Here is a 13,945-nt window from a genome sequence, read left to right on the forward strand (position 1 = left end):
AATCATAATTTTTAACTTTGCATCTTTTACAGCTTGTAGTCTAAAAAATCTACTTTAAATTTGCTTCTCCAAACCCTGCTGAAAAACAATATGTATTTTGAACATTACAGCATGTGTTGTTTGTGTTATTCAGAAGACTACACTGTGCTCGAAACTACATCCACATGCAGCTCTTCTTGACCTTCATCCTCAAATCCGTGGCTGTATTTATAAAAGATGCTACACTGTTTGCCAGTGATGACACAGACCACTGCACGCTGTCTTCGGTGAGACCAATACAAACCTCACTTCATCTCAGCTCTGTTAGCCATCTGGATGAGAAACAAACCATAACCTTAAAAACCAGGACCTTAACCATCCTAAACTTCCAGTCTAAAACTGCCAAGTAAATAAAAAAACTTTTTAAACTTTTAAATACCGCTACAATCTGAATGGATGCTAGCGATTGTTTTAGGGGCGGGGCCATGCTTGATGACTGCAGTGCGGCCCAAATAATCCTGAACTTAGAAATGAAGAAAAACAGTGAATAATGGTCTTTATAACGTGTTTCGGCAATATATTTCTAAGATTAATCTTTGCAATGACTTTACATGGACTTTAAACAGCACAAACTACACATGCAAATATACATTATACGTGGGTAGATTAACTTCTTTTCCAAGTGTTTACATTTTCTCTCAAGATATATTTGCTATATACAGTTCTGTGCAATCTTTATTAGAATACAGCCCAAAAATACAGAAAATTTGTATGTAGTGTTGAGCGCCAAGAGTTGAAAAATGTCCAACTTTGGGTGAAAAGCTGTGCTCACACGGCCGTCCAATCACAGTGAAGGAGGGGCGGGACATTACCACAGCAACCAACCGGCTCACAGCTGAAGTATCAGAGCTACCAAAGCGCTCAGCTGAAGAAAGCTGGCATTCGATGTTCTCCAGGTGTTTTCAGCCAAGTTTAAAAGTTTTGGTGTGCATAACCCGGTTGGGACTTTTCAATGAAATCCAGCGCATTAAACAAACATGCAAAACTCCGCTGCTACCCCAGATAAACAAACTATATCCATTGTTTCCATAATGCTGTATTTCTTCTTCTTACATCACAAAAACACACTTCTTCTTCCATGCCATTGTTGAGTCTTGATAAAAATGATTCCTGTGACTTCCTCAGTTCTCGCTCTCCCCCTGATTGACGTGTGGGTGTGTTTTTCCGGGGGAAGTGCCCATAAAATAAGTGATATGTATGGCTTACACCTGATACGTCGGCTGGACTTTCCCGAATAACTCTCTTGTACGAACCCTGGCAAAGAGCATTCGGCACAGAAATACTTTGTAACACGTACAACTGCTTTTTTGACACTTTGCATTTGTTTAGCATGAGGAAACTAACTCTTAAAGGGCCCTATTTTAAGGATCTGAAACGCAAGTGCGAAGCGCAATGCGCAAGTGAGTTTGTGGGCGGATCTTGGGCGCTGTTGCTATTTTCCCGGCGGGAGAAATAACTCTTGCGCCAGGCGCAAATCAATAAGGGGTTGGTCTAAAGTATTTTCATTATTCATAGGTGTGGTTTGGGCGTAACGTCAAATAAACCAATCAGAAGTCATCCAACATTCCCTTTAAACGCAAGGGCGCAAGTTCCATGGCGGGTTGCTATTATTATGACGGATTTACCAGGCGCACGCCAGGAGCGGTTCACAGCCGAGGAGACCGACGTTCTTGTAAGAGCAGTCAAAGACAGAGAAGTTGTTTTGTATGGGGATAGGAGAAACCCGCCCAAATCAGCGTCGGTTAAACAGGCGTGAGAGGAAATAGCCACAATTGTCTCATCAGCTGGCATCCCCATCGTTGCGCCAAGCGCTACAATGATGTCAGGAGACGGGGGAATCCCAAGCTTGCCAGCATAAATCGGGCACGCCGTGTAACGGGAGGTGGATCTGCCTCTAAACAGATCTGCGTCCACCCTCACCGCTGAAAGGGTTTGGGGGCTTTGAAATCGGACCAAGCAAGGTCCAACCCCAAATAACACTTATAAATCAAGTTCATATACATTAAAGTTTCTAATGAAAACATTTTAATTATTATTTACATAAAATAAACGTAATACAGCCACACAACAAACTTATGAAAAATATTTTAATCGTTATTTGCATGAGAATTTTTTAACGCAGCCACACAATAAATAAAAACTATCACCACAATGCTCACCACTATGATTCCCCTTATCTCATGTGTTAATATTTTTTATTGTAACAATTTATGATTTGCAAAAATAACTGTTGCATCTGTGTAGATTAGATAAGCAAAGTGGTTGCGCGTTGTGCACGCTATACATTATGGTCAAGCATGCGCCCTTAAAAAAGCATAATGAACAACGCGCAAACGTGCCACTGACTTTAGACTAGTTTTTTTTGGTCAGTGGCGCAATTGTTTTTTGAAACTGCAAAATAGCATCAAGGTATGGTTTGCGCCGGAAAACGCCTCCTTTTTGCGCTGAACCGCCCAGGGAACGCAAGTTCATTCCCTAGTTTGCCGACGTGCGTCTGTGGAGGAAAAAACCCGCTGTGCGCCGGTGCAAAATACGAATGATACATGCGTCACTGACAAAGTCAATTGCGCTGGGTGCAAGATAGGGGCCAAACTGTGTTAAGAAGTCAGAATGCATGCCCTTAAAACTTTGCTAAAACAACAAAGCTGGCGGTGGTGGCCTAAGACTTCTGCACAGTAATGTATATTTGCTCTGTCTACTCATTTCTTTAATGTTTCTCATCAGATCTCTCTCTCTCTCTCTTTCTTTCTCTTCGCAGGCGGCATGTAAAGCATCTGTGGTGTTTTGTCATTATTGTGTGATGTGTAATTTCTTCTGGTTGCTGGTTGAAGCAGTGTATCTGAACTCTCTGCTGGTCTCCAACTTCCCGCGCATGCGCCGATGCCTCTTGAGTTTTGCTTTACTGGGTTGGGGTGAGACTCTCTCATATCTCATATAAATCCTTTTATCCGGCCATCACAAACTTATATCACAACTTATATCACTGTCAAATGGAAAATACAAATCTTTTTAGCAGTAATCTCTCTCTCTAAGCGGATTCAGAATTCTTTCATTTTCACACAAAAACCTTTTCAGCACAGATGATGTATTGCGCTAGAGAGCAAGCTGTGATGAAAATGGCATTTAAAACATTTTGGGAAAAAGATGACAAACTAACCTCAATAATAATGAACATTTGTCTTCTATGTAATTACGCAAAATTACGGCGTGGGTGGAAAGGATGGACTACAAAAACAAGCTTGCATTTAAGAGGAGATATTTACTTATTCACTTGATATTTACAAATGTGCGCTTGGTGGATTTTCATATTTCAAGATTAAAAGTCTTGAAGAAAGCTTAAGCAATTCTACCCATAAAACAAATTTGAACGTTTGAATAGAAGGTAAACACTGAAGGCATTTGAAAAGTTTTGATGACCTTCATACAAAAGAAAATCAATGAAAAGTGCCTCCAGTTCTCAGGGATATCTTTGACATTAGAGGTGTCGGACAGGGAATAATGAGGAGAAGAAAATGGATTTGGAAAGCATGTGCACTCTTCAAAATAGGTAAAGTTTTTTTGACTAGCTGCATGGTTTCATAAAGAACCTTAAACATTCACTGAACCTTACGAAAGGTTTTGTTGTTCTTTGTTCTTTGTTCAACTTTTCCAGTCTCAATGACTGCCATCAGTCCATTACCCATCTACTATTACTCAATTCCCATTCGTATTTTCTTCTCTTCGCTCTCCTCCACTCAACATCTCTCTACCCTAAGGGGGCTGAGACGAGTCAAAACAAGTCTAATGATTGACACCTCCATAATCAATATAAGCAGGCAACTGAAAAACAGATGACAGTGATGCAGTACCCAACATACAGAGACAAACAGGAGCTCCCACAACTCCTCTGCTTAGTGGACACACACAAAAAATAGATTAACCCTCATAATTTCTACATAGTAATATTAAGAACTAGATTTTCTTAAGTAAAATGATGATAAATACACAATTAATTCATGTACACAATGAACTGTGTTGGAATAGTAAGTCGTATTATATATTTTCTTGTATTATGTAACAGTAGACACTGCACATAGTCCTCATAACTTAATCAAAAACTTTAGTGCGTTTAAGTTAGGGCTGCACGATTTGGGTAATTTTTCCCATTGCGGTTATTGATGCTAATATTGCGATGTGCGATTATAATGAATGGTATCCTTAGTCAACTTGATGGGTTTTAAGGAAAATCCACACACATTTTAGTGATAATGCTAAAATGTGTATTTGTAAAACTAGAAATGTTTTCGTATTGCCACGTGATGTAAACTGCCCAGTGTCAGTAATCCTAAATCCAAAATACCGCCATACAACAGACGTAGAGTTTTTTTTTTAGCTACCAGATTACTGTCAATCTCCTCTGCATCCATCTTCGCTCTGGTATTTCCGCCCTGCACACACACAAGTGACGACGCACGCCACACACGTGCATGCCACACGTTCACTGCCTTTTTTGTTCGTTTTTCTTTCTTTTTTTAAACAGCAAGGAAAATCATCAAACTGTTATCAGAAAGTTTGTGTTAACAAGTCCACACATTTATTTATTTAATATAATTGCAACATTTTGCTGTCATATAATCGCATAGTCTGACATCGCGATTGCGATTGCGATGCGATTAATTGTGCAGCACTAGTTTAAGTCAAAAAAGAGCTTATTTAACTTAAGCGTATAAAATCCATTAAAATAAAATATTCAAGTAAAATGAACTTACATTTATTTGCACATGTGGAAGGAAGAATACCCACAATCCTTTGTGCCTGAATATTTGGATTTTTTAAAGCTTTTTTACTTATAAGTACTTTAACTACCTAAATATTTGTTAATATAATGTCTTAAAGGTTTAAACTTATATTATTTATGTTGTTTTGTTGTAAGTTCAGGTGATTAGTGTTTACTTACATGAACGCTGTTCAGAAAATGTATTGTATTTCTCTCCACAGTACTAACAATGCATGTTTCTGTGGAGAATCAAGTTTTACTTGGTGAATTATGAATTTTGTGTTATAATGCCATTTATAACACTAAGAGTAACCAAGTCCATGCAACAGTGTTAAAGAAAATAACAAACATACAATCTAACAGTTAATAAGATTTATTTTATATTTTTAGGACAACAATGCTTCAACATTGCAAAAAGTAATAGACTTTACCTAAATAATTCAAATAAATCTAACTTTAAAAATAATTAAGTTACATTTACTTAATTTTTTTTACAAATGTTTTTCATGCATTATTAAGTGGATTTTATTAGATTTTTGGAGTAAAAAAATCTAAAGTTTAGTTTCATGTGCTCACGTGAAACATTGATGTGCTCACGCGAAACCTTCATGTGCAGATTTTTCTTTTTAGTTTAGTTTCACGTGCTCACGCGATAGATTCATGTGCGCACGCAAAACTAAACTTTATTTAATATTTGCTGCATGTCCCCTTAGGGGCTCCGTAGATTTTAGATGGAAGTTGTACTTTAAAGAAGCAGTACATTTTACTTTAAAATTATTACGAGGATTTTAAAGTAAATTTCACAAGTTGTTTTCTTTTAAGTAAGTTGAAATGACTTGTAAATCTGAGTTGATGCAACATAAAAATTAAGGCAGCAATAATTTTTTTAAATGTAAAAAAAGATTTTCACACTAAGTTTAATCAACTTGGATTTACAAGTCATTTCAACTTTATTGACTAGTGATGCTGTAACTTATTACTTGTATTAAGTTATATAACTTGTAACTAGTAATTCTGTAACTTACTGTAACTTATAAAACAAAGTTGACATAACTACTAATGCAAATTGAACTTGATTTAATTAGTTACCACAACTCATCACGTGTCAAAATAGTTTAAATGACTTGTTAATTCTAGTTGATTAAACTTAAAAATGTAAGTGCAAAAATATTTGTACAGTGATCTAATAATAAGAGTATTACTGGATATGATAACTGTACAAAATAAAAGCTTCTGTTTTTATTTTTTATTTATACTGTAAATTTAACTACACAGTTTTTCTGAACAGTCTCAGTAAATCTCTTTCTTCACTGTTTTTTAAATCTCTGTATTTCCTGCAGGTGTACCATTAGTCTGCACCATCCTGTGGATTATCTCCAGGCTGTTTTTTGAGGACACAGAGTAATTGCATGGTTTCTTAACTTTTTTAAAAACTCACTTTCAAAACCTCCATTATTCGGTAACTCAGAACATTTAATCCAGACCTTTAATACATTTACATCATCCATAAAAGCACAAAGGTTGTACTGTTTATTATTGACCTGCCTCTTTAGGATCACAATTACATGTTGAAAGGCAGAACATTTAAATTTTCTGACTGTGCATGTACAGAAATCATACAGGTAAAATAAATCAACGTTTCTGGATTTGTCAGGTGCTGGGACATCAATGAAGATTCTCCTTTTTGGTGGATCATCAAGGGTCCAATTGTCGTATCTATAGGGGTAAGATAACACATACATATGGTTAAAGGAATGGCTTCTCAAACTGTTTTGTGATCTTTCACTTGTTCCTGTTTCTCGTTCGGCCAGGTGAACTTTCTTCTTTTTATGAACATTATCAGGATTCTGGTCCAGAAGCTGAACCCTCGTCTGATCCAGTTCAATAACTCTGCTCAGTACAGGTATGAAACTGTTATCTGATGTGTCAGCTGTAAAAACACATTAAGGACAGGGTTTAGATTAATCCATGACTAGGCCTTATATTAGAAAAATGTAAGCAATTCTTGCAAACAAACCTCACAAAAAAAAAACATTACTTGTGTGCACTGCTATATGTTAAAATATGTCAGTACAAGGTGTTTTTAAATTAAGGCAGCTCAAGCATTTTAGTCTTGGACTAGGATAAGCCCTGTCCGGGAAACCACCCAGAGCTGGGTTTCCCGATAACAATTGAACTTAGGACTTTAGAACACTTTCTACGAGCTATTAACGAACATTCCTTGTTCATTTACATGCGTTTCCCAAAGATGCACGTAAAACGTTCCCTCGCAGAGTCGCTATCCGTTTGTCACGTGCTGAAATGTCACCAAACGAATTACTTGAATTTGAAGCAGAAGCTTGTTTAGGCTAATGATCTTCAGCCGATGTGCACTAATATTTTTTATAATATTTTTCATTATTGTTCAATTACTTTTTAAATGTTTTAATAATTTGTGCAAAATTAAATATTCTTTTCCGTATTTAGTTAGGATTCACTGCAAAATGACTTCTGCATTTTATATTATAGTTTGGTTGGTTCAAAAAATTTTTAGATTAACCATAGCAGCAGTCGGTAGGAACCATTTATTAATTTGCTAGTGACAACTTTTGCCAAAATACAAAAAAACTTTTACCAACTTATACCAAATAGGTTTTTCTTCTTTATTAATTTATGTTTAGTAATTTAAATTTAATTTCTCATTTGAATTTAAAATTTATTATATTATATATATTATATTTAGGAATGCTAAGGGGTTAATGTAAATTTCCTATTTCAAAATTAAATAGCTTAACGTATTTTGATAAGTTCATAACTATTTTTCAAGTTGAATAATTTCTATGCATTTGTAAAATGTAAACCATAGAAGTACGATTAGTGAAAAGCAATAATAAAGCCCCACCCCTAAACCCGACATTCATGGGGAAAATCATAACAAATATATAAAAGTTAGCCATCTTAAAATAGTTACGAATTTAAATTGTGTCGTTTATTCCATTGTATCAGCATTCAGTATGTTTGGAGAGAGATATCTCTGTGTGTTTGTGTGTTTATAAATGGTATAATCAGTGTTTGTGTTTGTCAGAAATAAGTGGTCACAGCCTTTGTGTTATGTGCATCTCATGCATATGCAGATTCACACAGGCCCGTCAAGAGCAGTTTTCCACATGGGAATCTGGCAGAGGTGTAAAGAGTAGCTGAAAGCCATACTTGAGTAAAAGTACAAATTCCTTACTGTAAAAATTACTCCACTACAAGTTACAAGTCACCAATTTAAATACGACTTGAGTAAAAGTATTAAAGTAACCCAATTTAAAAGTACTCAAGTATTTTTACTCGTACTGAATGTTGGCTCAAAGATGCACTAGTCCTCAACACAAAGAGACATTGTATGTCTGGGCAGTGAAAACTAAGAAAGTTTATCTATGAGGTTTTATTTCCTAATATAGAAAAGAAATCAAACACCTCAAAATTTTGACCTGGCAGAACAAACACAGATTAAACATAGTCATAGTCTTCTTTTGACTAAAATTTAATTTAGTTTTAGTCATATTTTTGTCATCTGAATTGATTTAGTTTTTTGTCTAATTTTATTCATCTAAATGCCATAAGATTTTAGTCTAGAAATCTAAATTACATTTAATTTAAACCCATTTAATTTTAGTCTAGTGTCATTGTGTACTTGAATGTGCCATGCTGAAAAATATATAGCCTAACTTTGTGATATAAATATATGGTAACAATTTACAGTGGGGTTCATTGGTTAATATTAGTTAGCTACATTGGTTAACATGAACTGATAATGAGCTGCACTTATACAGCATTTATTCATCTTTGTTAATATTAATTTCAACAATTACTAATACTTTATTAAAATCTTGTTAACATTAGTTAATGCACTCTGAACTAACATGAACAAACAATTAAAGCTTACATTTTTATTAACTAACATTAACAAAGATGAATAAATAATGTAACAAATGTATTTCTCATGGTTTGTTCAAGTTGGTTAATACATTAGCTACTGTTAACTAATGAACCTTGTTGTAAAGTGTTACCAAATATTCTTATATAGGCCTATCCTAAAAAATATATAATTTTTATATTTAGAAAATTCCAGTAAACTAAAATTACACTAACAGAAATATGATAATGCATATTAAAAACGTGAAGTTGTTCATTTGAAAGATTGATTGTAAACACATGTAGTACGTAACACCACTACGTACATTAAGTGCACTACATTTCTTCCGTCATGCATCCCTCTTACAGTAAATACATTACAGCATACTTGATTAAATGTGAGCACAGTAAAATTGTACACTTATTATCAATCTTCTAATGTACTTAAGTTACTCGGGCAATCAGTACAGGACCTCGCTGGTTTATTTTGGCTTATATAGTAAGTTATATCAAGTTATGTACCAGCTCAGGTTAGCTGATAAGGTAGCATCAGAGTATATAAACATTTGTGCTTGCCTTTGAGTTGCGGGATGACCCTCCTGCAATCGCGCATCACTTTTGTTTTGATTGTAGCATCACATGTTTAAAAAAGGGTCCCTTGACTGAAGCAAATGTGATATGCATCCATATGTTTGCTCTTTATCTCTTCTCTCAGACCAGACGCGAACTTTTCTCTACAGTTTATGACATACGCAGCACCAGGGCCGTGCACAGACCTTTTGAGGGGCATGTGCTGAAACTGAAAAAGGGCACCCCCTCCAAATAAATATCACTTAATAATCATCTTAATAGCTTTATATTTATTCGCTATTAATGATTGAAAAAAATCACTATTAATGAATGAAAAATGACATTTTATGATAGCTTGGCATTATACAGTGCAAACGATATCTGCCCTTGTAAGTTGGCTTTAACAATTTACATCCTGGGTGTTTGTCTGTATTAGGCCTATTTGTAGTCATGTGTTTGTGAAGTGCTCTTGTGAACTCGCTCTTATTTAATTGTAGAACATATTAATTTTAATTTTTTCCTCTGCTTACATAAAGTTACATTAAAATATGTTTTAAGAAAAAAAAGGTATTCTGTTTGTTTTATAAGCTAATTTTTATTATTTGGTTAACATGTTTGTGTGATTGATATGTGATTGAGAAGAGGGGAAATAGGAGATTAAAGATCAAAATAGGAGATTATACTATACTATAGCCATACCATTAGCATATTCAACATGTATCTCTGCCTACCTGGCAAAAACTGTGCTGAGGACCAGGAACCTTGGTCTTTTGAAGGTGCAAATAACTGCATTACTAAAAAAATATACTAAATACTAAATAGACTTAACTCTATGCAGTTGATTTCAGAATAAAAAGTTATGAACCAAATAATCGTACAACAATCATACAACTTCCTTGACTAATTCAATGCATAAGATACATGCATATACAATAAATTATATCCAGATTGCATACTGTAATGAGTGACAGGGCAATATAATGTACATACTTGTATCCTTTACACGTTTTTCGTCTCTATCCAGTTTTCCCAACTGGGCATCTGATGTCTCTAATCTGATATGTTTTTGGTGTTAATGTAGGCTAGACATTTACCCGCGCGGGCGCGTCTTCTCGCGTGAGATGTGTTGACTTTAGTTTAACGATTGAGACGCGTCATGCAAAAAAAGCGGTAAAAACCCGACCGTGCATTCCATATTGTTGTCACGGGTGCCCTTCACATGGGCGCTTTGTCAAAAACTCAATTTGGTCGCAGTTTGGAGCTCTTAGTGCCCCCTGATTGCCCACTCGACCAATCCCGTCTATGGATAATTCGGCTCTGCTCAAATTTATAAAACATGCGCCGTTATATACATACTAGTGTTTCTTTCGTAATGAGACAGCATTGTACTCAAACAACAAGATATTTATTTACCGTTGCAAGACGTTCAGCTGCCTCTGACTGCTGTGGAACTTCAGCTCGCTGCACTCAGGGGGCGGAGTTAAGATGTTTGACAGACAGTTTGAGCGGATCCAAAAATATTTCGTTTTTTAATAATTTTATTTGATAAATATATTTGTAAAACACACAGACAGAGGTAAATGTTTAACAATAGCATTAATTGAATGAGTAGATTCCTTGAACCGTTAGATCTCCCTAAACTAGCAAATGAGCAGAAGCAATTTCTTGACTCTGATATAACGCTAGAGGAAGTGATTGAGGTGATCAGAGCATTGCCTACAGGAAAAGCTCCCGGTCCGGACGGTTTTTCCGCAGAATTTTTTAAGGAACATATTAAAGATCTTGCTCCTTTAATGCTAGAAGTTTTTATGGAGGCATTTCAGAGGGAGGAGTTACCTCCAACGATGTCACAAGCTTTAATTAGTCTCATACTTAAAAAGGATAAAGACCCAAGTGAATGTAAAAATTACCGTCCAATATCACTGATTCAACTTGATATGAAAATTTTGTCAAAAATTCTGACTAATCGGTTAAATAAAGTTATATCATCACTTATACATGTGGACCAAGTAGGGTTTATTAGCGGACGTAGTTCTTCTGATAATATTCGTCGGTTTATTGACATTATGTGGTCAGTGAGGGAGGAACAGTCCCCAATAGCAGCCATCTCATTAGACGCTGAGAAGGCTTTTGACATGATAGAATGGAGATATTTATTCAAAATTCTAGAAGTCCATGGGTTTGGAAGCACGTTTAGAAGATGGCTCAAACTATTGTACAAACAACCAGTAGCAGCGGTACAAACTAATGGATTAATATCAGAGTATTTTTCACTCGGTAGAGGAACACGGCAAGGTTCTCCACTCTCCCCGTTGCTGTTTTGTCTAGCTTTGGAACCGCTAGCTGCTGCAATTAGGAAAAATGAAGACTTTCCTGGCATCGTAGCAGGGGGGCAGATACACAAGCTTATGCTTTATGCAGATGATATTTTATTATTTGTTTCTGATCCTAGTAGGTCCATACCTTGTCTTTTTAGAGTAATTGATTCTTTTTCAAAATTTTCAGGGTATAAGGTGAATTGGTCTAAATCTGAAGCCCTCGCACTGACAGCATTTTGCCCTGCTTCAGCTTTTCATCCTGGCATGTTTCAATGGCCTAAGTTAGGTATTAGATATTTAGGAATTATATTTCCCTCAAATTTAAATGAATTAGTAAGAGTTAATTTTGATCCCCTAATGAAGAAAATTTCTTGTGACATGAATAGATGGTCTCGACTCCATATGTCAATGGCTGGAAAAGTCAATGTAATTAAAATGAGTTGCATGCCAAAATTGAACTATCTACTTCAGTCTCTACCAATACAAATACCTCTTAATTACTTTAAACAGTTTGACAGAATGTGTAAGATTTTTATTTGGAATGGTAAGCGCCCTCGGATGCATTTTAACAAGCTGCAGAGACCTGTTGAGAAAGGTGGTTTAGGCCTGCCTAATGTTTTATTTTATTATTATGCTTTCAGTCTTAGACACCTGGCCCATTGGTCACTGCCGCCTGAGCGAGCTCCCCCTTGGTATACAATAGAACAATCTGTCTTCCCTTTGATTTCATTATTGCAGAGTCTGTCCATTAAATTGGATAGCGAGGCAAAGAAACATCCTATTATTTCGCACTTGCATACAGTTTGGATAAGGATTTCCCGTTTGCGTAGTTCTGATCCGTACCTTAATATATGTTCGAGTATATGGTTGAATCCTAAACTGTGTATTAATAAAGTCCCCTTTCTATGGAAAGAATGGATTATGAAAGGAGTGATTATGTTAAGGGACCTCTATGAAAATGATAGTTTGAAGTCATTTGAACATTTATGCCAGCAGTATGGGATATCTAGATCTCAGTTTTTTCGATATTTACAGCTACGGCATTTACTTTGTACTATTTTCGGCTCCAGTACACAGCTTCCTAAGCCAGCAGATATTCATTGTATGGTAATGTCAACATATGGAAAGGGTCATGAAGTATCAACATACTACTCCTGGCTGATTCAAAATCTGGGTGATGGTGCGTTATCAGCTCTTAAGAAAGTATGGGAAAGAGATTTAAATTTAACACTTGATGAGGAGGAGTGGTGTAGAGTTTTAAAAAATGTTAAAACTGCATCTAGGGATGCAAGAATACGTCTCATACAGTTTAAGATACTGCATCGTTTTTATTGGACCCCTTCCAGATTATTTAGGCTTGGGTTAAAAGGCACACCATATTGCTGGAGATGTAAGACCGAGGATGGAGACTTAACTCATGCCCTCTGGACCTGTACAAAAATTCAGGTTTTCTGGAAAAGGGTACATGAATATATTGGCAGGGTTTTGGAGACCCAGGTTTCACTATGTCCTCAGCTGTTTATATTGGGTGTGTGGACAGATAGGGATATAAGAGACAAGCACATAAGAAACTGGGTACAAACCTGTTTAATGATTGGCAGACAAATTATTCTTAGGAGTTGGAAGTCAGAGGAGGCCCCTTCCTTTCAAGAATGGGTAGCAGAACTGGGTAGAGTGGCTGCTCTGGAAAAAATGTCTTACGGACAGATGGATAATTTACTTTTTTTTTTAAAGAAATGGTCTAGATATTTATCTTATTTGGAAAGGGGGCAGTAATTAGTATCATTATTAATATTATTTTATCCTTTATTTGTTTATTTATTTATTTGTTTATTTATTTATTTATTTTTGTCTAGTGGTATTATTGTTGTCTCTTTTTCATTATCATGTGCTAAATAATTCTTATTATAATGAATTGTATAGCCAAGTTGTGACTTCAAGATCTAGTGGGGACCTCTCCTTGAGTGGGTGGGGATAGGGTTTTGGAAATGTTAATTTGGTACAGATGTGTTATGTTGTATTGTGAAAAGTGCCTGAAAATCAATAAAATGTTAATCATAAAAAAAACAATAGCATTAATTTATATATATAAAATAATAATAATAAAACACCTCCAAAAAAGGGCACTTCGGCGAGTAAGGACAAAAAGGGCATGTGTTCTGCACAGGTTGAGCCCTATCTGTGCACGTGCCTGCGCAGCACGCAGATGGCCCGCTACGGTGGCTCAACGCAAGCCATTCAGCGTTTGACATCAAAGTACCGCGAGACCAGACTTCTCCATATGCATTTGATTCGCTCTCGCAGTACTTTGATTTCATACGATTGCTCTGCGCAGAGCCAAATGAAGTTCCTCAGTTGTGTGTGTGCGTGTAACCTCGCG

General features: G+C 35.9%; 1 protein-coding gene across 1 annotated transcript in view; it reads left to right on the top strand.

The window, feature by feature from the left end:
- ghrhrl (growth hormone releasing hormone receptor, like) overlaps positions 1-13,945 on the top strand; it is a 43,135-nt gene that overhangs the window by 20,870 nt on the left and 8,320 nt on the right. The window contains exons 6-10 of the mRNA XM_065285182.2: positions 134-266; positions 2,798-2,951; positions 6,136-6,196; positions 6,450-6,519; positions 6,607-6,698. Coding sequence (XP_065141254.1) covers positions 134-266; positions 2,798-2,951; positions 6,136-6,196; positions 6,450-6,519; positions 6,607-6,698 — 510 coding nt within the window. The remainder of the gene's footprint in view (positions 1-133; positions 267-2,797; positions 2,952-6,135; positions 6,197-6,449; positions 6,520-6,606; positions 6,699-13,945) is intronic.

The sequence above is a fragment of the Paramisgurnus dabryanus genome, chromosome 21 (assembly GCF_030506205.2).
Source record: "Paramisgurnus dabryanus chromosome 21, PD_genome_1.1, whole genome shotgun sequence".
Lineage (NCBI taxonomy): Eukaryota > Metazoa > Chordata > Actinopteri > Cypriniformes > Cobitidae > Paramisgurnus > Paramisgurnus dabryanus.